Source organism: Convolutriloba macropyga, chromosome 2 (genome assembly GCF_964194025.1).
Source record: "Convolutriloba macropyga chromosome 2, txConMacr16.3, whole genome shotgun sequence".
NCBI lineage: Eukaryota > Metazoa > Xenacoelomorpha > Acoela > Convolutidae > Convolutriloba > Convolutriloba macropyga.
Window position 1 is genome coordinate 73,360,380 of NC_134469.1, and position 27,627 is coordinate 73,388,006.

Below are 27,627 nucleotides of genomic sequence, written 5' to 3' on the forward strand. Positions count from 1 at the left end.
AAGAAATCTGATATCTGGAAAACTAAATGTTATTTGGGAACCCTGTACCTATGCGGAACTGCTCAGTTTTACTATTAGTGCTATTTTACAGATACTTTACAAAACATAACATACAAAAGTAACACATGAAAACAACTATTTCATTAGTCGAAAAAGAATAAAAAGGGAACGAAAGGAAAATAAATTCCCCGCAAATGCTAACTGAGACCCATGAATCTTGAGAATAGTAATTCTCTTGAACAAAAACGCATTCAATCTCCAAACATTGAGATAGAGTTCCCACTGGAATAAGTTGGAAAATTTTTTGCGTAAAACACACGTTTACAATAATTACTTCTCTTGTAGAGCAATTAAAAAAAGGTAGAAATCGAACTGTCAATAATATTTTATGACCTCAAATATTGTCGGAGTAAAAAAAAGCATTAACTGCTCGTCGATGAGTTCAATCAAATGAAAATAGGCGCCAGTAGAACACATATATATCCTATATTTCGCACTCATGAGATCAACTGCGTAAAGCAGCAATCAAATTGCCACACGTGAAAAAAATTGCTTTCAATAACCTAAAATTTGTTCAAGCAGCAACTTCTCACTCCACTCTAAAGTTACTTGAAAAGCACACTTCCAATCTACTCGCTTTTTCGCTCCCTTTACTACTCCATCAACATTAAAATCACCACTCGGATTTGATTTCTAACTGATCTCAAAAGGTCGAAAAAAAGCATGAACAGATCTTAAAAGAAGACCGCACACCAATACCATCTAAATACTTTGGATTGTAAAAATAGCAGTGCTATAATAGCCGGCTGAGATGAGGACGGCTATTAAATAACAAAATAAACAAGATGCATGATGCAATACCATCAAATATGCACCTCAGCATACTTACCTCATATGGGATGAAGTTTGTCGAAAATATACGCAGGAGAACTGAGATCTCGTTACAATGAAAAAAAGTCATAAAAAGTCAATAGTTCCCAACAAACTAATTCGATGCAAAGTAATAACTAAGTAGTTCGATCAAAGTCGATTAACGTACCAAAGTATTTCGGTTAGATTTTTGCTTTTAGAAACTGCGATTACTTTACCTATTCCATCAGCGCGGAGTTGCTATTCACTTTTCATATTCATGTCAGAAGATATATGCTTATATTCTCAATAAAATATGTATTGGAAAAATCGCGATTGGGAGCTCAAATCTATTGCAGCCTAGTTCAGTAGAGGGAGTTAACAAAATTCACAAAAGAGGGCTTCAAATGACGTCATTATATACTTTTATATTACAATAAAAAGACTAAATTTTAAGTGAAAAAACATACCCGGCAGATTGCCGGAAAATAGCCGCCGTTGATTCCAATAAGCATGATTGGGATTGAACGAATAGAACATATTGAAAAAAGAAAAGATTTTTGTACAAAAATATTTTTTAAGTCCGATTTATTTTGATGGCATTTCGTAGTTGAACATACTTCTGTTTCTTAGAGAGAGGCTACAGGGGCTACTATCAACACCAATAAGCATTAGAGGTGGTAACTAAGACTTATAGGAACGACGTTCAAATAGCGGGCATCTAAAATTCGGCTTTATGGGTTTATCCCGTTTCTATTTCTGACTTCAACTTTTTATACTGACTCTGTTCATTTTGAATTGCTTTGATGCGCAACTGATGTTCAAAATCACTTTTAGCAGAATGAGAGAAGAGAGAAACTCGCCTAGAGAAGTCAAAAAGATTTCACGCAAAATGTCGAAAAAGCGGCAAAATGGTAAAGCGAAAAAAAGTTTGACGAAGTAAAAAAACATAGCAGGACAAGTCCTGACGTACAATTCAAAGAATTTTCATTGACTAAAAAAACAAACCTAAAACGGACTATGAATGGATTGGAAAAACCATTTAGAAAAAAAATCCAATCCAAAAAATCGAAAAAACAGTAAAAATCAAAGTGAAATTGCCGCATGTGAACAAAAAAAACCACTAGCGAGAAATCGAATTTTTGTTCAAACACCGTTTTCTCACTCTACTTTAAATTTAGAGCGGAAAAATTTCACGCCGCAAAACCACTCGCTTTTTCGCTCCATTTCCTGTTTCGGCGTGACCAAAATCACTACTCCAATTTGACTTCAAAAATCATGAAAATGTGTGAACAGATCTTAAAAAAAAAGACAGCGCCCCAATACAATTCAAATTCTTTGAATTGTAAAAAAATACGAGCGCAATAATAGCCGGCTGAGAAGATGAGGGCGGCTATTAAAAATAATACCACTTTCAGCGACTCTTCATTCGAATTTTAGTAGTGAACTTCCGCCAATTGACTTCAGCCGCTAAAATTTCGAATGAGAGAGAAATATGGAATGCGCTAAACAGTCAAGGCCGCAAAAATTAAAACGATCACCAAAAAAAATTGCATAAAAAAGACCAACACGTTTACAAAAATTGCTTCAAACTGCAGCGCAAGATCAGCAGCGCAAGTTCAGAAGCCACAAGACGGACATCACAGATTGTCTCATCATAGAGTGCATGCACTGAAAAGGACCCCACTCAGGGCCCCGTACGCGGCCAACCAACAGCCCCAACCGGTGTTGCTCAGTCTGAGGTGCTGGACTCTTTAAAGGACAAACAGACTGGACTCTCAATCCAAACTAAGCAGCAACCCAGACGACCACCAGTGATCAGGGGTAGGGTCACTCCAATGACCATCGAAGAAGTGCTAAGAAGTGTGCAGACAATGGGACAGACAGCCACTGGATCAGACAGGGTGAGCAGAAAGACGATGGCAGGCACCCCCAAGAAGATGTTCCGAATGGCTCCTGGCTGGGAGGACACTGTTCAACCACATCATAGAAGGGTCTTCTCTCATTTCAACCTCTCGTTCTCGTAGAACATGCATCCGAATGGCTCCTGGCTGGGCGGACACTGTTCAACCACAAGATAGAAGGGTCCTAGATAGAAGGGAACCAATGGACACCACACCCATCACAGTTGCAAGTGGGCAGGCCAGGGTGTTCCACAAGACTTGAAGTCCTTGACAACGACATCAGACAGAAGGGCTTGAGGGTATATTCCTTCAGAAGGACAGGGTATATGGGAGAGCAATCAATATTTACAGACACCATCAGTGAGGCAAAAACACAGAGGGCGTCAAACTGTAAATAATAGACGTGAAAAAATCACTTGACAGTGTGACTGGGTTCCACTGATACAGGAGGTAAGGCGCATAAGACTCATGAGGACCCAGCATCCATAAAACTTGAAGTCCTAGACAACGACATCAGACAGAAGAACTTCATGAGGGTATATTCCTTCAGAAGGACAGCGTTCAATATTCTACAGACACCATCAGTCAGGCAAAATCACAGAGAAGGCGTCAAAATGGTATTAATAGACGTGAATAAGTCACTTGACAGTTCAACGCACAATGGCCTAGCACAGACAGCACTAGAATCAGGTATGAACCCTAAGATCCTCAGATGCATCATGAAGAGCTACAGGAGACAGGGCACAATGCTGGAGACAGACTGTGCAAATCGAAAGTTGAAGCAGGCCGTCCAGGGGGCACAATGAAACTCAATCACCTTGCCTAGGCTGACGACGTTGTGCTTCCGGCAAAAACGCAGACAGGGCTCCAGGACTCTATCAACAGACCACAGAGAGGGCTCGCAAGATGTGGCCTCTCTCAATGCCAAATGTGCAACCCTAGATGTGGACAATGCCCAAGACAGATAAATTGTGACAAACCCGAGAACAGAGTTCAACAGCAGGGCAGGAGGCCTCCCCACGATGATAACAGAATTCTTCTACAAGTACTTGGGCTTAGAAGCAGGGCCAAGAAGCACAAGGACGAACTGCAAAAAGAAGCTGCAGAAGAAGCTTGGCGATGAGGAGAGCCCCTCTAAAGCCACAGTAGCGGATTTAAATCCTGCAGACGTACTTTATCCCGAGTCACTACAACCAGCTAGTCCTCACGAAGACAGCCGAGAAGACACTTGTCGGTTAAGACAGGGTTATCAGGAAATCAAAGACACCCAAAAGGAGATGTTTCATGCTGATGTTGACGCGGGAGCACGGGGCATACCTGAGCTGCTGAACAGGGTTCCACTGATGCAAGAGGTAAGGCTCATAAGACTCATGAGGACCCAGCAGCCATGGCCCTCACTTGGACAGGGTTCCTCAAGAGTCTGAAGGAGGGTAGAGAAGGAGCACGACCTACCATTGACAGTGTCACCCCAAACGGCACCAAAGAACTCAGAGTCAGACAGGGAAACAGATTGAACACCACAGTAGATGGAGCTGGACTCAAGACAGTCCGACAGTTAGGGAAAGGCCGGCACACTGCTCATGACAGAGTCCACCCTCATCACAGTCATGAAGATCAGAGGCAAATTAATGACAACAAAGGACAAGATGCAGAGCTAACACAGCAGACAGGACCCCTCATGTGATGCTTGCGGTAGACAATGGGCCACATTCTCCAAGTGTTCCTAGAAGTTGGGGTCAGAGGATCAGCAGGCACAAGTATGTTGACCTAGCATAAGGACTCCTGGAGAAGCAGGGCTGCAGCACCCTATCAGAGCCGGCGGTAAAAACAAGACAGGGCACCAGGAAGCCAGACTCAGTGTTGTGAAATGGCGAAGAGGCATGGTTGATAGACAGCATCAACTGCAATGACAACACAGACCTGAACGATCAATACCAAGCAAAGGCATACTACCACCATGACCCGGAAGTGGTGCAAGAAGTGATGTGCAGGACAGTGGCAAATTGCTTGTCACTCGGGGCCCTTATCATGAACTGGCGTGGGGAAATCAAACCAAAGACGTGGCAACTCCTGTGGAACCTGGGTCTGAAGAAGAGTAATCTCCAATTTCTCATTGTGAGGTTTCTTGAGGGATCAGCCAGGGCATTCTCGCAGCGGAAGTGGAGTGGATTCGAAAAGTGGCCACAACTCACCGATGAAAATAGCCGGCAGATTGCCGGAAAATAGCCGCGATAGACGCTCGTGGCCTTCCAGGAATTGAAACACCTAAAGAAATAAGATAGACAGATCGACCACCAGTCCTTCAATAGACCACCAAAATTTTCGGGTTAGCTTCGGACTGTCAATTTTTGACACATACGTTCTATAAGGAAAACGCCCTTAAAAAGCTATTTCAAAATTGATATTCGAAATCAAAAACTCAAGACAAATAATCACAAATTAGGGCATATAAGATTGGCACAACTTAGATGCACACTATTAACTAGTAAATCTTCATTAAAAATTAAAGTTCCATGTAAACTCAGTAAAAACTGTAGTTCGAGGATTCAATTCGCTTTTTTCGACTATAAGAATACGTACAAAGCATAGCAACAACGTGTAAGCATTATCGGTGTACAAAGCAACAAGTGGAACTTAGACGGCAAGATTTTTTGATGCTCATTTAACAGGTTTTTTCGTCTGATGTCATTGACGTCAAAATCAGTTCGTATTCGATCGGCAATAGTCTAGAAAACCTAAAAATATTAAGCCGAAAACCAGCTTAATCGATACATATAGTGGTTATATTTACTTAAAATTAGGTTAAATGAACTTTTTCGGAACTTTCTATGTATATTAGAACGTTTTATACGCATTTAAATCTTATTCTATACGCTTTTAAAATGCTCGAATCTGATTGGTTAATAATATCTCGCTTACTTATTTACTTCGTAACATCCTCCGGCCCGGAAGAAGATGTTGGGAAAACTGGTACAAGTTTTACAAGCGGGCGGACGAGCGAACCGGTCGACGTACGTAAAACGGCGGAGCGCGCGACGCTATCGGAGCCGTAACGGAGTTCCACAATCCGAGCGGTTGGGTAGTAACCCCTAGGGTTGGTTTCTTCAACTATCCAAACCAAGTCACCGGTCTTAAGGTGTTGCTCGGCAGGCGTCTGCCACTTAGAGCGTCGGTTCAGCGTCGGTACGTACTCTTTGATCCAACGGGACCAGATCGCATTAGCGTATGACTGCGCACGGGCGTAACGTTTACGATGGTCGAACTCATTATTGCCGATAACAGGCGGAATACCGGTAGAGTGTTCTCCTAAAAGAAAGTGGTTGGGCGTTAAAGCGTTCAAATCGCACGGATCAGCGCTTACGGGTGTTAAAGGACGCGAATTGAGCGCATTCTCCACGAGACAAAAGGTAGTATGCAGTACCTCATCCGTGAGGCGACGCGTGCCAAGAATAGTATACAACACGCGCTTGAAGCTGCGTACCAACCTCTCCCAGATACCACCTTGATGTGGTGCGCTGGGTGGATTGAATCTCCACTTAATACCTTTGTGAGCGAGCTCAGCTGCAATGTTGACAACGTTCCACTTTTCAATACTTTCTCGGAGTTCTTTCTCTGCTCCAATAAAGTTAGTGCCATTGTCCGACCAAATCATGGCAGGTGTACCCCTTCGTGACACAAACCGCTCAACTCCCATAACACAAGAACTGGTGTCCATGGATGTAACTATCTCGACATGGACAGCGCGAGTAGTGAGACAGGTGAAAAGGAAGCCCCACCTTTTCTCAGTAGTACGGCGGACAGAAACATAGAATGGCCCAAAGTAGTCAACGCCAGTGTTCGTGAAGGGAGGAGACTGGTAAGCAAGTCTCTCCTTAGGTAAGTCAGACATGATTGGTTGCATGGTTACAGCTTGGAATTCTCGGCATCTCAGGCAGTGTGCTTTGATGGAACGCAAGGATGATCTTAGTTTCAGTACTGTGTAGTGTTCCTGCACAATTGATCTTAGGTATTCAACGCCCTGATGATAATGCTTTACGTGCGTGTGTTCAAGGAACAGTTTTACAAACGGATGACGTGCATCTAAGATGATTGGGTGCTTTACGTTAAACCCAACTTCAATTAACCGCTTGATGCGGCCCGAGGAACGGATTAGCCCATTTGGACTAATAAACGGTGAATGTGGAGCAATTCGGCTACTCCGTTTAACGAATTTATTGTCAATGAGATCTTTTCTTTCGGCTTCAAAAGACTCTCCTTGCACCAAATACTGTAGATGACGCTCGGCTTCGTCAAGCTCAGTAGGGTCGGTAATGCTACCATCGGGGTTACGGTAGCCGGCATGTTTCGGCAAAAGCCGGAGAACGTATGCGGCAATGCGCAAGTACTTTTGATAAGAACTAAACTTATCAAATGGGAACAACGACGGAACGGGAGTTGTCTGTTTTTTAACAGATGTAGCGAGAGAGACAGTGTCTTCTATGATGACTGCTTGGTTGACGCCAAGTTTGATGTTATTAATGACGTCTTTGTTCGGTACGAAAGGGAAACTTGAGTTAGATAAGAAATGTGGACCATTAACCCAACTGCTTAGTTGCAAAACCTCAGCGGACATTCCACGCGTGCCAGCGTCAGCTGGATTATCCTTAGTTGCGACGTGGTTCCATTGGTCAACGCTGGTATACTCCAAAATTTCACAAACGCGGTTTGCAACAAAGATTGGTTGCTTTTCATTAGAGTTTATCCACTGAAGAACGGTCGTGCTGTCTGTCCACATGAATACTTGGTTAACAGTTACAGTAAGTGCCTGAATAATTTCGTTCTTCAGCCGAGCGGCAAGTAGAGCTGCTTGCAATTCCAGTTTAGGGACAGTCATTACTTTCATTGGCGCCACGCGCGCTTTCCCCAAAACAAACGCAAGCTCTGTTTTTATCTTGCCCGTAGGGGTTGTTACTCGGGCTCGAAGAAATGCGACGGCACTAAAAATATCCTGGGAACTGTCACCGAACATATGCAACTCTGTATTATCAAAGGGTCCACTAAAATAACTTCGAGGAATTTTGATGTTTTCAAGCTTTGGTAAGTCCGCACTCCAGACCAAAAATCTTTGAACCATGTCCTGTGGGAGCTCGTCATCCCATTGCTGTCCTGTGACACGCCAGATGTCTTTTAATAGCAATCGCGCACCGACGGTAAACGGTGCGACAAGACCAATGGGGTCAAAGACTTTCGAGACAAGACTTAGGACCAAGCGTTGCGTGAGGGACTTGGTGATAGCGCAGCTTGTACCCCGACTCACAACTAAAGTGTCATTAGTGTGATCCCACTTCAACCATAGCACATGCGATGAATCCTCCTGACATGAAACAATAACCTTGGGCTCAGTAGATTGAGGCGAACCATCAATTCGATCAGCCAGATTTCGCACATTGCTTACAAACTTTGTAAGCTTGAACCCACCGAGATGGAGAAGATGTACCAATTCCTTCGATCTATTGATGGCTTTTTCAGGAGACTCCACTGAGTCAAGGTAATCGTCCATGTAGAAGTTTTCAAGGACGGCTTTTGCAGCTTCGGGGTAAAACTTGGCATTGTCTCTCGCAGTGCGTTGTAATGCATAGTTGGCGCATGTGGGCGAGTCTTTAGCCCCGAATATATGGCGCGTATATTGATACACTACAACGTTAGTTGTGGGGTCCTCCCGCCACAGAAAGCGAAGTGATGGTTGATCTGATGGTAATACACCAACCTGTAGAAACATTCCCTCGATGTCGGCAGAGACGGCATATGGATGTTGTCGGAAGCGAAGAAGTACATAAATAAGGTTTTGGAGCAGATCAGGGCCAGTGAGCAAAGATTTATTCAGTGAGGCGCCATGAAATTTCGCTGCTCCATTGAGCACCCTACGCACCTTACCCGGATTGTTCGGGTTTAAAACCGGATAGTGGGGTAGGTACCACTCTTTATCAGACCGGCTCTCAACCTTGTGAGCGTCCGGAACCTCAATTACATACCCCTTATTTAGGTCTTCCTTGATAGTACTAGTATACTTCTCTCTGAGGTCTTCATCCTTGGCCAAACGTTTTTCGAGAGATTTTAGTTGCACAAGGGATGAGAAGTAATTATTTGGGAGCTTGGTGTTGTCTGCTGCCCACAGCATTCCGACATCGTATCTCAGGCCATTGTGTATGGTGGTACTCTCAAGAATCTCGTGAGCCCTTGCGTCTGCTGCAGATCTGGAGTCGACCTGCTTGTTCGCTCCGAATGATTCAATGTCGTACCATGACTTTACTTGACTTGCTAACTCATTGTCCTGTTCGATATTCACTTTAAAGCACGTTGAGGTTAAACACGAACTTGATGGTAACGGACCGCTTAAGACCCAACCTATGGGTAAACGTACGGCAACGGGTGAACGCTTCTCATCGGCAGAGAAGTATTCTAACGGGCGGATGGCATGGTAGACATCTTGTCCGAGTATCATCTCAATGTCTTTATAGGAATATGTCACGGGATCAAGGACTGCTAAGTGTGGGTAAGTCTCTTGCAGGGCCTGTACATTAATTATATCTGAGCCGACGTTCAGACTCTCTTTAACGAAAGGGTTGATGGTAAATGGTTCGAAATCTTGATGTTCTCTTGGTTTCACAGTAACTTCAACAATCCTAGTGTCAACTACTTCTTCGGTATTAATGCCCTTGACAGTTAGCTTTAGTGCTTTACCGTGCAAACCGAGTCTATCTGCGAGACTACCGGCCACCCAAGAGTTACTGCAGGCGGTATCACACAATACTAAAGCCTTGGTATCTAAACCGGACGAATTGACCAACTGCAATTCAGTCACCTGAAGGAGCCCCTTAACATCAGTAACAGATGACATTGTTGTGGTCTTATTAGGCTGGAGTTGACTAGATGTTGCTTTACTTTGACCTGTGTTGCTAGATGACTGGATAGTACTAGAATTTGTTGGCTGTTTAGTCGGGAAAACCCTATCTGCTCCATGCAATAGTGTGTTATGCGAACTATTGCACCCCTCTGCTCGGCACTTTCTTGGCTGAGGGCACTGGCGAAATGTGTGCTTGTCCCGTAAGCACGAAAAGCAAAGTTTGTTATCCGCCACCAATTTAGCCCTCTGGGTTGGAGTCTTTTCCTTGAAAACTCGACACTCCCATAGCCGGTGGTTACCTTTGCATACAATGCACCAAGAGTAAGTGTTTGCGGAAGAAGATGGCATTCGTTTCTTTGTTTCCCTTTGTTGTGAATTTGATGCAAACACTTTTGAGGCTGTTTTGGTCTTGGTTACTGAAGTGCTGTTCTCTTCAGGTTTGGCCTTGGTTGCACTTTGTTTCATAAGATCATGGGCCTCGGCCTTTTCTTTAAGCCAATCGTTAAAGTCAATGAGGGTAGGCTTAACCCAGTGCTTCTTAACCGTAAAGAGTGACCATGACTCTTTCATGTTTGGTGGTAACTTCTGTACCGCTTGGTTAAGTAGGGAAGCGCTCTTCAAGTCAGCATCATATGATAGTGACTTGAAAACCCCAACGAGGCTGGATATGGCTGCAGAATAGTTAATGATGTTATCACTATTGTGCATTTTAAGAGGCGGAAAGTTGCTTAGTTTATCCAAGTGTGCACTTACGACTGCCTGTGGCTGGCCAAATTTACGTTCCAAAGTCCTTAGTGCATCCTTGTACATTAAACCACAGTAAGCAAACTCGGCGATTGCAATCTTTGCTTTACCAGTGACGAGTGTCTTAAGGTATGTCAATTTAACGTCATCAGTGAGCGTTTGCGAGTCAATCGCGCTTTTGAATTGACCATACCACTCGTGCCATTGCAATGGATCGCCATTATACTGAGCAAGTTTCCATTCTGGCAAGGGGTCATTTTTCTTGCTGGTTATTGCATCAGCTAATTCCCTAATCAATGACGCATTGTCCGGTATCGGAGGGGCAGGTGCAGACACCTGCGGACCGCTCCAACTCAACGGAGTGGGCCCAGCATAGGGGTATGTTGGCTGAAAAACCGGAGTGGCTACAAAATTACCAGGTGTGGCTAAAAAGTGACCAGGTACAAAATTAGTAGTCGCGATCAGGTTTTCCTGCTGCGCGCCTAACGGTGATTGCATATCAATCAAAGGGGGCGAATTGTGATAAATTCGTGGTGGAACATAAGTGCTTGATGGTGCGATATGGGCGTGTACATTTGGAGGCAGACTATTCACGGTGGTTGTGTCTTGGTTGAATATTGACGGTCTGTGCTGTGGAAACCGCCAATGACTCATATTTGGCACAAAATTTTGGCCGAGAGGGATATTGGGCATATTTGGGACAGGAGCAGCAACGGAACGTACAGCTTTGTGTACTGGGTTATTATTATTCTGGAATGTTTTGACGAGAGGCTGATTATCCAAAGTGGCTTGTGGGATGGGAGCAGGGAGGTTAGGTGCAAAGACTGGGTTCGGAATCGGAAGGACGTTAGGATGAGCGGGTTCGGAGTTGTGCTGTTGAATGTTTGGACTTGGTGGGGCGCTTGGGTGCAGGGGAACGTTGCTTGCGGGGGCTGGATGATTTGTTGTCGGAAAAGGAGGAAGAGTGGCGTTTGGTGCTCTGGGGACAAAATTAATTTGTTGTCGGGAGCATATTCGCTGGGCCAAATTATTCTTCGGCAGACTTGATGTTTCAGGTCCCCTGGATTGTGCGTGTGGAAAAAACTCGGATGCATCATTTTGATTTTCTTGTGGTGCGAACGTCTGTTGTGGAATGGGCTGTTGAATAGGCGGTGAAGAAGCCCCTGGGGCGTGTACAGAAGGCGGCTGACTATCCGGGGTTCCTTGGTTAGTTATGCTTGGGGGCGCCGTGCCTTGCTGGCCTGTTTGATTCATTTGCGCCTTTAGGTGCGCCTGGTACAACGCCTGTGTGTTAGCAGCAGCCAAAAAATTTTCAGGTGGAGTATAATAGGGGTCGAGTTGCTGCAAGGTCTCATTGCTTAAAATGTAATTGCCTCGACAATTTTTTGGAATAGAATGCCTTGAAATTTCATTGTTCTGATCTTCCACTGTTTTGCCGTTGTTGTGGCTAGGACATTCTGGAGGGTCAATCATAACCTGTGGTTCACTAGTTTTCTCCTCATTGTGAAAACTTAAAGCAAGTGAGGTGTTGATCCAATCTTGGACAGCCTTTTCACTTCTCATTGAGCTCCTAGCACTTGCAGTTGTTTCAGATTGGCTACCTTTAGAAACGGCGTCCAGCAATTCAAATTCTTGCAGAGTTGCCTCTGCCAACCGTTTCCTGTTGTTTTCCTCCAGTTCATCCAATTCCATTTGCTTTTTCTGTTTAGCAAGGCGAATGGCTGCTTCATTCTGTTTTTCAATTTCTTCACGCTTCATCTTAGCAATTACGTAATCATGTTTACGCTGGCTAGATGTTTTTGACGATGTCATAATTGAGGGAAGTCTAGAACGAATGGAAGCCCTTGGTTCCTGGAACTCACTCACTTTATCATCAGCAGAGTTGATGTAGTTTCGTGCTGAAGTGAGTATCTTGTCATTCTTAGTTGTCATTGCTTCCAAGTAAGACTCTAATGAAGGCACAAGTGCACTTGGATCTTCTGTTTTTCCAGCAAATGCAATCAGGTCCTCATTTTTGTCTACAACAGTCATAAATGCTCCGTTGCACTTTGTTACTAGGCGTTCAACTTTCACTCGCCTACTTTGACTATTTATACAATGAAGAATATCTTCATGTATAGCATGCAATTCAGCCTCACGCTTTGACCTGGCAGCGTACAACTTTTTGACTTTTTGATCAAGACTATTAGACATCACGATGTTAGTATTTCCAAAGACCAGCAAAACTACTACTGCACACGGTTACTTTTTATATGCACACTCCAAACAAACCAAACCCACGCAAAACAAACCCAACGCAAAAGACACCAAACACAGCACACTGTAGACAGTCTGTAAAACAAACCGCCCAAAGAGTAGAAAAGGTCGTCGAGCACACAGTGCCCGACAAAAACAGAGGTAGAGCGCTGAACGCTATGCGCTCAACGCAGTGGGACACAAAAGACACACGGGAAGTCGAGCGAGCAACGCGCGACGAAACGGAGACGTTACGGACGGGAAGTCGAGCGAGCAACGCGCGACGTGACGGAAACTGGACAGACGAGAAGTCGAGCGAGCAGTGCGCGACGGAACGGAAACGGGACGTGCGGGAAAGCGGGTGAAAAACGCGCAACGCAACGAAACGGGACGGTGAGAAAGAGCGGGCGGGAAACGAGGTTGGAAAGAACTATGTTAGCAGACCACAGCGAAAACTCAACCAAACAACCTAGCCGTAACTCCAGAACAAACTTAAGTCACACCCTAAGAAGAAGGAGAGAAGCTACTGCAAGACAATCTAATATAGTTCATTATGGGGCTATAACGACAAATTTAACGAGAAACTAATTTACAGCAATGCAGTATTACACTAAAAGCATGCAAAGGTCGAGAAATTTACTAGCCGTAACTCCAGAATAAACTTAAGTCACATCCTAGCAAAACCCAAACCACAACAAACAATCAGCATACTAACGGTATTAAACAAACTACAGCAAAATTAAATAAACTACAGAAGTGTATTTGTAAAATATGACAGTTGTGAAAGTCAAGAAACAATCCAGCCGTAACTCGAGAATGAACTTAAGTCACACCCTAGAAAACTCCAAGACCTAAACAACAAACCAGCATACTAGCATACACAACATACTACAAGAAAAACGACAACATACTTCATCACATATGACATACTATACTTAAATCAGGAAAAGTAGCGGAAGAAAACGAAAAGCGAAGTTTTGGGAGAGCGACGTTACTGAGAAAAAAAATCGCAACACGGAAAACTAAAGAGCGAAAGTACGGAAAGGACGCGGGCAAACGGTTCATGAATGATCAACGGGAAAAACTATGGGAATTCGATATATTTTTTTTTTGCAGGCCAGAGGTTGTTAAATTTTTCACAACCTTTTATGTTTCACTCAATTTACGAACCTTCTTGCTGGAAAATTGATTTTTTTGACAAATTTGTCAAAATTTTATGCATTTGTCCAATTTTTTCTATTTTTGGTCAATTTTTTCGCAAATTCTTGTTTACGGAACGGTAATCCAGTAAACTGGACGGTTTTAAACTCAAAAATACGGTTTATCAATATTCGGTATTGATTTTTGAAAGTTTTTAGAATTGCCTCAAAATTGACCAAAAATTTTCAAAATTGAACAATTTAGCATTATTTTCTATCAATTTCCTCTATATCAGAAGTTATTTTTTATATACGAACCAACTGTATCAATTTTTTCGAAGTTTTTGGTAACTCTACCAAAAATTTTTAAAATCGATGTTTTTTAGTCTCAAAAATTATCTTTTGTGCGGTTAATGGTGATCGATTATCTATAAATTACCCGTCGTAAAGCCTGTCTAGTGTTAAAGCAATTGTTGGTGAATGTAGCAAAAAAACAATGAAAATTTTAGTAGGGTTGGGTCCTTGCCGTCTAAATTAGCTTTTAATCAATTTACTGCAAGAATATAATTGTAAAATTTCAGTTCTGTCTTACAGTTTTCTGTTGATGATGCAATTCAGGCCACAACCTTTTTTTTGGAGTGCCAGCTTTGATCACAGGATACTTTTCGCGCCGTCAAAATTCTGTTTTTGTCAACAGGCATTTTCAAACTGTAAACCACTATGAGCAAATAAATTGTTTCGTATTTCTTCCTCTGATTACCCCCTCCAATGACACGGTCCTTTCGCAGTCAGAACAGGAAAGGGGTTCCGTGTCCGTAGGGTTCCTTGTCTCATTAGGTCAGTAGCAGATACCATGACTGGGTAGGATTCTTACTGATTTGAGCTCAGAGCTCAGCTTCTAACTGATCAGAACTGCACTGATCACAATATCCACGAACAATAATACTTCCGTCCAATAATACTTGCTACGACAATTAGATCTATTTAATCAGTTTATCACAATTAGGCTAAAAGGCAATTTATTTTTTCAAACAAAAGGTGGTTCTGTAAGGAGCGGCACCAATGTAAACTCAGTAAAAACTGTAGTTCGAGGATTCAATTCGCTTTTTTCGACTATAAGAATACGTACAAAGCATAGCAACAACGTGTAAGCATTATCGGTGTACAAAGCAACAAGTGGAACTTAGACGGCAAGATTTTTTGATGCTCATTTAACAGGTTTTTTCGTCTGATGTCATTGACGTCAAAATCAGTTCGTATTCGATCGGCAATAGTCTAGAAAACCTAAAAATATTAAGCCGAAAACCAGCTTAATCGATACATATAGTGGTTATATTTACTTAAAATTAGGTTAAATGAACTTTTTCGGAACTTTCTATGTATATTAGAACGTTTTATACGCATTTAAATCTTATTCTATACGCTTTTAAAATGCTCGAATCTGATTGGTTAATAATATCTCGCTTACTTATTTACTTCGTAACATTCCATAAGTGCGTTCAGAAGTCAATTTTTTGAGTGAGCTAAGTCACGCAATTGACCTAAAAGCAGAAACAACGTCACGTACACAAATTTTAACTGCAAAGCAATAGAAGTCACTGAAGTCAATTCCAAGAAGTCAATTCCAAGAAGTCAGGTCGTAAGAATCCTCGATGGAGACGACGAATTAAAAAAACATAGCAGGACAAGTCCTGACGTACAATTCAAAGAATTTTCACTGACTAAACAGAAAACTAGACCTAGAACGGACTATGAATGGATTAGGAAAATCATTTAGAAAAAAATCCGATCCAAAAAATCGAAAAAACAGAAAAAATCAAAGTGAAATTGCCGCATGTGAACAAAAAACCACTACCGATAAAGCGAATTTTTGTTCAAACACCGTATTCTCACTCTACTTTAAAATTAGAGCGAAAAAATTTCACGCCGCAAAACCACTCGCTTTTTCGCTCCATTTCCTGTTTCGGCGTGACCAAAATCACTACTCCAATTTGACTTCAAAAATCATGAAAATGTGTGAACAGATCTTAAAAAAAAAAGACAGCGCCCCAATACAATTCAAATTCTTTGAATTGTAAAAAACCACGATGTCCCCAATAATAGCCGCTATCGCTTCGCGGCTATTAAAAACGACTAGATAACCGAGAGAATCTAGCCGCCCGACCACGCCGAAAGTGCTCACAAACTTGTGGCTATAGCTGAACTAATGGGCTTGACTATGTCAATAGACTAAGATAAGGGTGTAAACTGAAATAGAAACCAATTTCTGTGCAGTTTTTATTCGCCTATCAGTAGCAGAATGCAGCAACCTATGTTCAGCTGTTAAGTTTTGAATGAGAACTATTTAGATTACGCAAACAAGGAGTCAACGGCGTAAAAGCCACTCAAAAATTCAAACCTGTCAGACAAAAAGTCAGGTGGACAAACAATTGCCAAGATCTTCAGTTGCTTTTACATAATTACGGGAGCTGATTGTACTCCTAGGCAAGAATGCAGAATCCTCTTCAGCACTGGATTCAGAGATAGTGCCAGATTAAGTTTGTGCTTCAAAATTTGGTTAACGTTCATGGATATTAAACATTAAGTTCACCACCTATTGTGTTCCAAGCCTAATATTCCTTCAGTTGTTTACTTTAGTTTTGTAAAGAAATTGAACCTACGATTCAAAAATAGAACCATTCTGACTGAGCAGCTATATATATATATATATATATATATATATATATATATATATATATATATATATATATATATATATATATAGAATGTCTAGCTTATTTTTTCTTCTCTTTCTAAATATATAATGTCTAGCTGAAAATGAGTGTCTAAAAATGAATGTCTTAGTTCATTGGAAATATCGCCACAAGAATAAACATGCCCGGCAGATTGCCGGAAAATAGCCGCCGTTGACTCCAATAAGCATGATTGGGATTGAAAGAATAGAAGATATTGAAAAAAAAGATTTTTGTACAAAAACATTTTTTAAGTCGATTTATTTTGATGACATTTCGTAGTTGAACATTATTCTGTTTCTTAGAGAGAGACTACAGGGTTACTATCAATACCAATAAGCATTAGAGATGGTAATTAAGACTTATAGGAACGATGTTCAAATAGCGGGCATCTAAAATTGGGCTTTATGGGTTTATCCCGTTTCTATTTCTGACTTCAATTTTTTATATTGACTCTGTTCATTTTGAATTGCTTTGCTGAGCAACTGACGTTCAAAATCACTTTCAGCAGAATGAGAGAAGAGAGAAACTAGTCTAGAGAAGTCAAAAAGAATTCACGCAAAATGTTGAAAAAGCGGCAAAATGAGGTAAAGCGAAACATTTTTTTATTCGACGAAGTAAAAAAAAAACACAGCAGGACAAGTCCTGACGTACAATTCAAAGAATTTTCATTGACTAAACAAAAAACTATGAATGGATTGGGAAAACCATTAAGAAAAAAATCCGATCCAAAAAATCGAAAAAACAGTAAAAATCAAAGTGAAATTGCCGCATGTGAACAAAAAACCACTAGCGAGAAAGCGAATTTTTGTTCAAACACCGTTTTCTCACTCTACTTTAAACTTAGAGCAAAAAATTTTCACGCCGCAAAACCACTCGCTTTTTCGCTCCACTTCCTGTTTCGTCGTGACCAAAATCCACACTCCAATTTGACTTCAAAAATCATGGAAATGTGTGAACAGATCTTAAAAAAAAAAGACAGCGCCCCAATACAATTCAAGTTCTTTGAATTGTAAAAAACATAGCAGGACACGTTCTGAAATACAATCCAAGTAATTGAATGAAAGACAGACCTAACGAACCTGACCAGCGGATCAATTGAACAATCCCAGCCAACAAGACAAAATCTCAAAAGTTGAGAAACTAAAAGAATCAAACAAACTAACCAAAAAAACAATCATTGCTAAAACCTTTGAAGCTTTTAACTTGAAGGCCAAAAATGACTCATTTCAAAATACTCATTAACTCACGCAAAAACCTTGAAAGTAATGATTCTGCCACTAAAAGTAGATAATCTGGACAAATATGACAAATGCATCAAGAAACTGAGAAGAGAAAATTTTAAAATTTCCAAAAATGGGGCTATAAAAAAGGTCAAAACATTTTTTTGACTCGGGAGCTCTATTTTGTAAACCGTCTACAAAATTAAAAAAGTTTCGTTGGTCAGTAAAGATAGTTAAACACAGAGTAACAAAATCGAAAATTTGAAAACAATCGAAAATTTCAAATTGCAAGCTTTATTTAAAAAATTCCCTAAAATTGCAAAATTAAAAAATTGGAAACTATTTTATTGCCCCTAGAAACTATGTAGTAGCATAATAGCAAACCCTATAGGAGGTTCCCTGGCCACTGAATGAAAATTTCAAAAATTTTAAAAAATTGCAACTTTATCAAAAAATTGGTAAAAGATATTAAAATACCATATTATTATACCAAATATTGAATACCATTCCATGGCCAAAAAATATTTTCAGTAAACTGTTAGCAAACCCTAGATAAGGCTTCTTGCCCCCTGGGGCTGGAAAACTTGAGTAATGACAATAAATGTCAGAAAATTTGAAAAGAAAACCAAGTTTGATTAAATAAAAACTGGTAAAATTCATGAAGTTAAAATGTTTAAAACCAATTCATTACTAGAAACTATGCAATAACCTATTATTAAACCCCAGAGGAGTTTTTCGACATCAAAGTATGAAACAACTCAAAAAAAAACAAACATTTTCAAACAATTTGAAAAAATTAGTATAAATTACCGTGTTTATGTCTGGAGCAGCAATAGATATAGCTCTTAAAGTGGCCGTAAAAAGCAATTGCGTCTTGCAAATGACCTTTATCAACTTTAATAAACCTCAATTTCAGACTGGTCTAACAAAAAAACCGAAAATGACGAAAAAGTGCTAAAAAATTTCATTATTTTAGGCTCAAGAACTCCCAAAAATGACCTTTTAACCTCGAATTACGGCCTTGCCAGTAGCTTCACCACTCTGAGTATTTGAGAGACTACTAAACGCGGGCCTCTAATGAAACTTGATGCCCGCTGAGCTTTACCTGTTTATCCCGTTTTGAAAGCTCAAAGTCATGAAAACAGGTGTGAAAACATCTTACAAAAAGAAAAAAAAAGACAGAGCACCAATACAATCCAATTCTTGGATTGTAAAAAAAATAGGAGCTCTATAATAGCCGGCTGAGAAGATGAGGGCGGCTATTAAAAACCCAAGAAATTCTGTTACTAACAGCTGATATGTCATATTCGCAAATGTATTTTGTATAGTCGATGCTTTCAGCAGCTTCATATCTGGCTATGTCAAGGAATCCGGCCCAATTACTGTCAGGGCATTCTTTCACACAAACCTGTGGGCAAATAAGATTGAAAACTGGAATTGAAATGAACCGAATAGAAGTCAGCACACTCACTGATGTAGTAGGGCATGCAATTTCTCCAGTCAAAGCAAAATTAGTTCCAATGGCAGTGCACTTTGAAATGTCGAACATATGGAGGAACGGTTTATCTGACAAATCTCTCCTAAAACGATATTTAACGTGTTATGTTCATATTCTAAATTCCTCGGATCTTTCATCCCCCGCTTAAAAACGAAAGCAGTTTGAATACAAGACTCAATAGCTAAAATCAGCCGACTCGAAATCCGCCGACATTAAAGCAGTTAGATCGAGAAACAAACCCTGTTATTGTGTCATCATTTGCAGATCCACAAGAATTGCCTTCCGAATCAGTTGGATGCAGTAGCCTGGCTGGATTCCCATAATAAAATCCTACCACAAAAAGCGACAAATGGAATCTGTGAACAAACTAGGATTGTTTTAGAACTCTTTGCAACACTTACCAACAATGCCAACTACTCCATACAGCAATATATTTAGCGCGAAAATTCCGCAACATATCACATCAGTACAGCTTCTAAACAGCAGCATCTATTTAAAAAAAGAAAATTGCAGGTTTTAAATTTTCCGGATCTAATTTTACCTTTGATTCAACGGTCCGCTGAAATCTGGATCAGCCTCTCTCTTATCTAAATATCAATAGATGAGATTCTAATGAATTGAAGCCAAAGAAAATCTTTATCCCACCGTTTTCACTGGGTTTTGATTCCTTCGACCCCATATCTGTATACTATTTATCAAACATTTACCCTCTGAAAAGAAAACAAATTTAAGAATTTTGACGCTAAAAAGCGGAGCATCCAACAGCACAAGCATGGCAACATTTGAGAATAACTCCACAATTCATTTAACCAGTTTTTTCTCAACAGACAAAGCTTTATGTATCAATTGCAGAAACTAAACATGACAAAATCCCCGCGAGCACAAAGCTTTTATGGTAGTTAATGGGGAACTAGAGCTAGCGCTGCTCTTTTTTATCCTTTGCATGTTTTGCTGTCCGTTTGTTTCATCATTGCAGATAACCACAACAGTTCCGAAAAGGGCTCAATAAGCGAAAGCCCCTCGCCTAATAGGGTAGTCGGTTAACTCGGGGCAGCAAGTCGACTCCTAAGTATATTTATAAGTCTTGACAAACGTCAAAAATTAAAACGTCCGAGCGAAAAATAGAGAGTGACAAGCATCAGAATTCTATTAAGATAGATATGATAAATAGCAATCAAAGAATGATTGTCAGTGATTTAGAATCAGAAATTACAGAAACATTTAGGACAACAGCCTCCCTCCATCTGCAATGGTTCCTATCGACTCTTCTACTGCAAGTCGCTAGTTGTTGCTGTTGCGAATTTACGACTGCTTGTGGAGGGATCGTTCTGACCCTTGAGTCGAATTTATTTCATTGTCGATTAGGTTTGCTTGTCTGCAAATTTTGAAAATGAATTCGTTTCGCGCCTTTTCGAGCCTTACTTTTCTGAGCGTGTACAATTCTGTGGATCTTCCTCGAACTTTAATTATTTCCGGTATTTCAATATCGTCTCTTCCTTATTGAGTAAGCTTTGAGAGGGTGAGGAGAAGGATCATCTGCATGTACATCGGTAATGGCAAGATGTTCAAAAGCCACAGTTGACTCTCATAGGGCTCGTTTCGTCCTGTTATCCACCTAACTGCTTTCCGGTGGAGTTTTTCAAGATTGCCTAAATCAGATTTTGAGCGCGTGGTACAGTTGATTCCGTATATCAAGACTGGCAGAACCAGCGATTCGTATAATCCCTGTTTTATGAAGGGTTTTACGGCATAGGCAACATTCCTCCTTATCAAGTAAAAGACTCTGTTTGCTTTATTGAGTCTAGCATTTATATGAGCCGACCATGTCAGTTTCTTAATGCCTCCGTATCGCACGCTCGTGCATGGAGCATGCGACACGGAGGCAGAGAATCGAACCACGCAAAAGCGTGACCTATTTTTGTCCTTGTGTACATGATCACGTCCGAAAACGAAGCTCCTCTTTGATGCAGATAATGGTAGCCAATCCCTGTACGGTTATTTGTAGAACTGAAATATGTCTTAGTTTAAATCCAGTTTAAAACATGATCTGGACAACTCAAAGCGACTATTTCTAATGCCATAAGCACCAATTCTTTGAATGTACAGGTACACCAATTATTATTATTAATAAACCTTTAATTTAAAACTTGATTTATTACCTGATTTACGGCTGACACAAGATTGATAGGTGTCAGAAAATAAAATAGACCTGTGATTAGACAAAGCATGGGCTTCGAGCGAAATCAACGAAATTGATATATCTTTGTTGACTTGGTTAATTTACCACAATGATAGAACCGATTTTGGGTAACGACCAAAACGAGGATTATGTTCATTCATTGAACACCAAACGTAACATCAAAGCTAACCACTCTAATAAATCTTAGTATATTTAAACCAATTTTTCTTCACCATAATCTACTGAACAATTTAACTTCTAACTGTGCCTTTCAACCAAGTACCACGCACAATTAGCCAAAGATGTAGAGCCTTACGCACGGGCGGCTACTATAGTGGCAACAGAGATTAAAACCACCACCCTATAATATTGAGCGTTGTACTAATTTCTAAAAGAAATCTATTTTTTTTGTTTGAAAGTCAACTTTCGACACGAGTCTGACGTCTTAATATCACAACCCGAAAAATAAATTTTGAACTGATGTCGGAATTCGACAAAGAACACTGCCATCTTCGAACTTTCATGTGAGTACTCCCTAAAATTTCGAATATCGTAAACCGGTTCGTACATGTTTTTTTCGATAATAAAATATCAGTCGAAATCAAGCGAAATTGAATTCGACATAATTTGACTTAAAATACACCATTGAACCTCAAGTTTTTTTTGAATTTTTTTAAGAATAAAATACAGTGTCAATAAGATTCAAAAGCTGCTGAGTTAGAGTGTTGAAAAGTAGTTCGGGTTTTGAACGTAATTATTGAAACAGTTTGGAAAACAGCAGCTTTTGAATAAAATACCGATGGCGCGGCACTCCTCAAAAACGCTGCGACTGGAGCCTTTTACGGGTTCGAATGATTTTGAAAGTTATGTTACACACTTTGAGCTCTTGTGACAACTTCAGAAGTGGCAAAGAAAGGAAACAGTAAACTGCGCCGAAACCGAAATTGATGAACGACCGCGTTATTTTGCGTTAAGGCTACAAAATTGGCTATTGATTTCTATTGTACATTTTCGGAGGACACTAGGAAGAGCTATAATGAGAAAATAAAAGCTTTCAGACAACATTTTAATGAGAAAACTGTAGTTTTGCGGGGGAGGCTCGCTAGGAGAGTCCAGCAGCCGGGTGAAAAACTAACAGATTTCCTTGGTGATTTGCAAACTTTAGCCTTGAAAGCATACCCTCAGAAGTCTAATGAGATAAGAGAACATCTAATTTTGAGGTGATTCCTCGAAGGCATAGAAAATAGTCAGGTGCAATTCGACTTGAGAAAGAACTTGGTTGACGCGGATATGACTTTAGACAAAGATTTAGAAAAATATTACATATTGAAGCAGTCACGAGAATTGAGGGGAAGCATAATGAGCCGTGGGTGCCTGCCACCCAGTCGAATTAAAACACTCAAATTTAATTTCAATCTAAGTATCAAATTTAAGTATCAAATCTCAGTCTAAATTTCTGCGCGGAAGTGAGCGTAGTTCAAGAGAAACCGGAGATAGAAATAGATAATATAATAGCTATAACAGAAGCAGCGCTGATAATAGACGAACCTATTGCGACAATAGAGCGCGATCGCCAACAGCAGAAGGCGAGAACAGAAGCTAAAATCAGTCGCATGAGAGTTGTGTCGAGCGGTCAAAGACAACAGTGAGTTTTGAGAGAGAAAAATGTCGCCGGTGCGGTCAGCGAGATCATGCATCTAAGGAATGCAAGAATTGTTTTGAATGTGGGAGTTCATATCTTTTCAATCGAAAGTGGAGGCCTTGTTTGCCAAAATAATGATAAAAGACAAACTGATAATGGCCTTAATTGATTGTGGAAGTACTGTTAATCTTCTAAGCGACACACTCTATCAGCAACTGGGAGAACCGAGCCAGATCAGTGTGTGCATTAAAAATATAATAGCTGCCAACAATGGAAAAATGCCTGTAAAAGGGGTCAACAGCTGTTCAGGTCCAAATTCAAAAATTTACATCTGAGATAACACTTGAGTTTCTAGTGACCAAATTTGAGATAACTTCTTGTTTATTGGGCTTGGAATTCTTATATAATTTTGACTGTATTTTAAACCTCAGAAAAAACGAAATCTTTTGCGGGACAATTCGAAAAATACTACAATTATCCCCATCACGACGAAGTATTAAGAATTTGTTTTTAATTGCTACTGATGATCAAGAAATACCTCGTCGCTGCGTAGGTTTCATTCAATACAAAATTATCGATGAAGAAGTTAACATAACACAGCAAACAGAAATTTCTAGTCGAACCCATGAAGAGTTTGAAGACAAATCACAGTTAATAATAGCGAGACCGCTGAATGACATGGTTGAAGATGTCGTATGTGTTCTTAACCCTACATTAGAACCAAAGAAAACTTACAAAAATGCGAGAATTGTATGCGCGGAAAACATTGAAAAATTTTCAAGAATACAAAAAAATAACCCTGACAAATATACAAACCAAAAAAATAAATTTGATTTTGAGAAGCTTGTGAACTTGAGTTCAATGAACTTGTCGTGTGAGTAGAGGAGAAAAACAAGGTCACTTCGCACAAAATATGAAGTAATATTTTCGCGAAACTCAAATGACATGAGATTTTGCGACCGAATTTATCATAAAACAAAATTAATAAAGGATGCTGTGCCATTCAGACGTACATACAGCAGCATGGGCTTCGAGAAAAAAAAGCGATGGAAAAAATTGTTGAAGACTTGGAACGAGACAACTTAGTCGAACCAGCACATTCCGAATGGGCAGCACCATCATTACTTGTACCAAAAAAGGATGGAACCTATCGCTTGGTTGTAGACTATCGTGGTCTAAACAAAAAATAGAAAAAACATGCTGGCCTTTACCACAAATTAATGAGGTTATTGATTCACTGGAGGGAAACAGGTACTTATCGAACATAGATCTCTTTTTGGCATACTTTCAGATGGCGATCGAGAAAGGGAGTCAGAATTTAACAGCTTTCATAACGCCTCTAGGCCTGGATAAGTGGAAAAGACTCCCTTTGAGACTAGCGTATGCTCGGGGTGCTTTTCAAAACCTAATGTAGTTAGTTTTTGCTGGCCTCTTTTACGAAATGACTTTAGTGTATCTAGTTGACGTTACCGTTCCCGGAAAAAAATTCGACGAACATCTGAAATGATCAGAACTGGTTTTTCAACGTTTAGCGGAGAATGGATTAAATATTAAGGGATCAAAAAGCAATTTTTTCCAAAAACGTGTCAGCTTCTTGGGGCACATTATATCTGAGAGTGGAGTCGATGTCGACCCAGAGAAATTAAGAGCGGTAAAAAGAACGAAAGAGCCATCATCCTTGAAGGACGTCAGGGCCTTTCTAGGACTTGTGGGCTATTATCAAAAAATTATTCCGGGTTTTGGGAAAAACAGCAGAACCTCTTTACAGTTTGTTGAATAGGTCAAATAAAGTTGAATGGAGTACAGAGTGCAAAAATAAGGTAACCAAGTTTTAAAAAAATTTTTGGCCGACCCAGTTTTAGTATACCTAAACGATAGGGATCCGTATACATTAACTACGGATACTTCGTTGACAGGAATTGGAACATTTCCTACACAAAAGCAAGGAACGGAGGATAGAGTTATTGCATATGCCTGCAAAACTCTGATGAAAAGTTAGCGAAATTATTCAGCCACTAAGCGGGAATTATTTTGCAATCGTTCATTTTACTCATTATTTCAAAAAATTGTTTTGGACAGCACTTTTGAATTATAACGGACCACCAGGATATTGTCTGAATCTATAGTTTTAAAGAATCAGATGGTATGGTTGCAAGATGGATAGAGAAACTTGGGCAATTTAACTTTGACATCAAGATAGAGCAGGCAAAAAAATCCCACACGCTGATTGTCTGTCGCGCATAAACAGAAGACGATGAACAGACAGCTATTGTTAACGCTATTGCAACTGACGCAGAGCAAAACAATACCGATTATGATAGTCGACGTTGGCAGTTAGACAAACTGCAGAAAGTTAAACTGCGAGATTCGCAGCAAAATGAAAAATTACTCAAAGAATTATACTCCTGGGTACTAAACAAAAAAAGACCGGAACGACAGCAAATGAAAAATGAACCATCAAAAGAATTATACAAATACTGGGTTCAGCATACAAATCCTTGTCTGTCTTATAGAAGGGATTTTGTATCGTAAACACCAAACAAAATCAAACTTTGAGACTGTTTAACAAATGCTTGTACCATTGGAGAGAGTGTCCAACGTGCTTGAGCTGCTGCATGACCATCCTAGCGCAGGTCACTTTGGGATTGAGAAAACATACTAAAGGGCTTGTGAAAGGTTTTATTGCCCGTGCATAAGAAGGGACGTAAGAAATTAGATTGAAAAATGCTTCGTGTGCCTAAAAAGGAAAAGCAGTAAGCAGAAACATCGGCATTCACTCATAAAATGGAAACCTAGTCATCCATTTTGGCAAGTATCTCTTGACATCATGGGTCCACTTCCCGAGTCTCAGGGAAACAAGTACATTTTGCTTATCGGTGATCAATTCAGTAAAGGGCACGAAGCCGTAGCTTTACCCAATCAAGAGGCGAAAACCCTGTCAAGAGCGTATGAACGCTGAATAGTGAGACTCGGCTGTCCAGTCAACTTAGAGAGTGACCAAGCGTTGAACTTTATGTCAAATTTTTTTCGTAGTCGTTGCAGTGAACTAGGAAGTCAGAGGAACTCAACAACGTCCCACCACCCACAAGGGAAAGTGATGATTGAAAGAACAAATTGGACAAAAGAAAAATGTCTCTCCAAATATAAATGCCAAAATCAAAATGTGGACCAAATTTCTACCTTTAGCAATGATGGCCTATCGATCATCTATCCATAGTGTAACAAAATACAACCCAGCGTATGTTGTACTGGGTTTTCCACTATCGCTACTAAAAGACTGCATCCATAGCACACCACAGACCACAGTATATGCAACACCAAGTGAGTATGTTTTCACAATGAAATAGGAACTACAGGAAACGCATCAGTTGATGCAAAAATATATGAATGTCAAACAAGAACGCCAGAAGACCTACTATGACCGCAGTACGTAAGGACCGAGCTATAAAGTTTGCGAAGAAGTGTTAGTTTTTAACCCAACGGTTAAAAAAATTGAAACAAGAAAGTTTACTACTTTCTATGGAGGACCATACATAATAGCTAAATTTATAAACGATTTGAATTTCATGGTAGAAGATAAAAAGACGAAGAAATCTATTAAGGTCCATTATGACCGACCGAAAAAACATAAAGCACGAGAAGAGCCGTTCACGCCTGAGCCTCAGGCGAAACGAAAAACAACAGTTAAGGAGCAGAGGAATAACGACTTGAACAGCGCAGACGATGAAGATATAATTGAAATGGAAACATCAATAGACAGTGAAACCATGCTATACACAGAAAATTAATCCGAAGCTGAAAATGCTAACGATTCATTAAATGTTACAAACGACACGTCTTAGGATGAAGCTAAAGAATCAGAGCAAGAAACCTCTAAAGGGCAAGACAAGGCAAAATATGTTGCCGAGTTAGGAGGTGCAACTTCATCAAAACTTACAGAGTACACTGAAATAAAAAGCAGCAGAAACAAAAAATCCGAACCCAGAAAAAAAATCACCGAAATCTAGTAGTAAAACAAAATGTACTGAAGGAAAGATTAATAGTGATCCCAAGGCAACAAAAATGGCTAAAAGTTCTAGCAACCGATTAAAATCGGTGCCTGAGAAATTAAAAAATTACTTTGCTGAGCTAGATGAAGAGTACTTTAGAAGTCAGGAAAATGATGATGTTTTTGTTTTAGGAATATCCAGAAAGAATTATTGGAATCGACAAGAAAGGCAAGTTTGTCCGAAGCATCATGTGATGGAGTATCCTTATATTTTTATCTGGCATTGCGAGCCATTTTGCTTCCCCATCACCTTGTATCGAGTTATACGGTTATTATTTTGTTAATATCGTATGAACGAAGATCTATTCTCTAGATCATAGTACCAACTGTGATAACAAAATTCGAGTATCGAACACAAAAGAAGAAGGTAGTTTGATATATGCTGAGGTGCAGCTTGAGATAAAACTAAAATTTTGCGTGTATGAAGCGGTATATTTTTTGTCGGCACTTAAAAAAAGCAACGTATATGACGATGTCGGTTTTCTCATACAAAATTCGAGACTACTAAGAAATATATACCTTTTAAATGAGGGAGTTTGTAGGAGTATTTA

At 40.2% G+C, this 27,627-nt stretch overlaps 1 protein-coding gene across 2 annotated transcripts in view; it reads right to left on the reverse strand.

Moving 5' to 3' along the window:
* LOC142334684 (choline transporter-like protein 2) overlaps window positions 1–19,919 on the reverse strand; it is a 64,902-nt gene extending 44,983 nt beyond the window's left edge. For both annotated transcript variants that reach the window (XM_075382915.1, XM_075382913.1), the window contains exons 1-6: window positions 19,853–19,919; window positions 19,749–19,794; window positions 19,609–19,682; window positions 19,447–19,537; window positions 19,181–19,289; window positions 19,001–19,117 (exon numbers count right to left, since the gene is read on the reverse strand). In XM_075382915.1, coding sequence (XP_075239030.1) covers window positions 19,001–19,117; window positions 19,181–19,289; window positions 19,447–19,537; window positions 19,609–19,682; window positions 19,749–19,794; window positions 19,853–19,886 — 471 coding nt within the window. In that variant the 5' untranslated portion in view covers window positions 19,887–19,919. The remainder of the gene's footprint in view (window positions 1–19,000; window positions 19,118–19,180; window positions 19,290–19,446; window positions 19,538–19,608; window positions 19,683–19,748; window positions 19,795–19,852) is intronic.
* Between the last annotated feature and the right edge of the window lie 7,708 nt (window positions 19,920–27,627).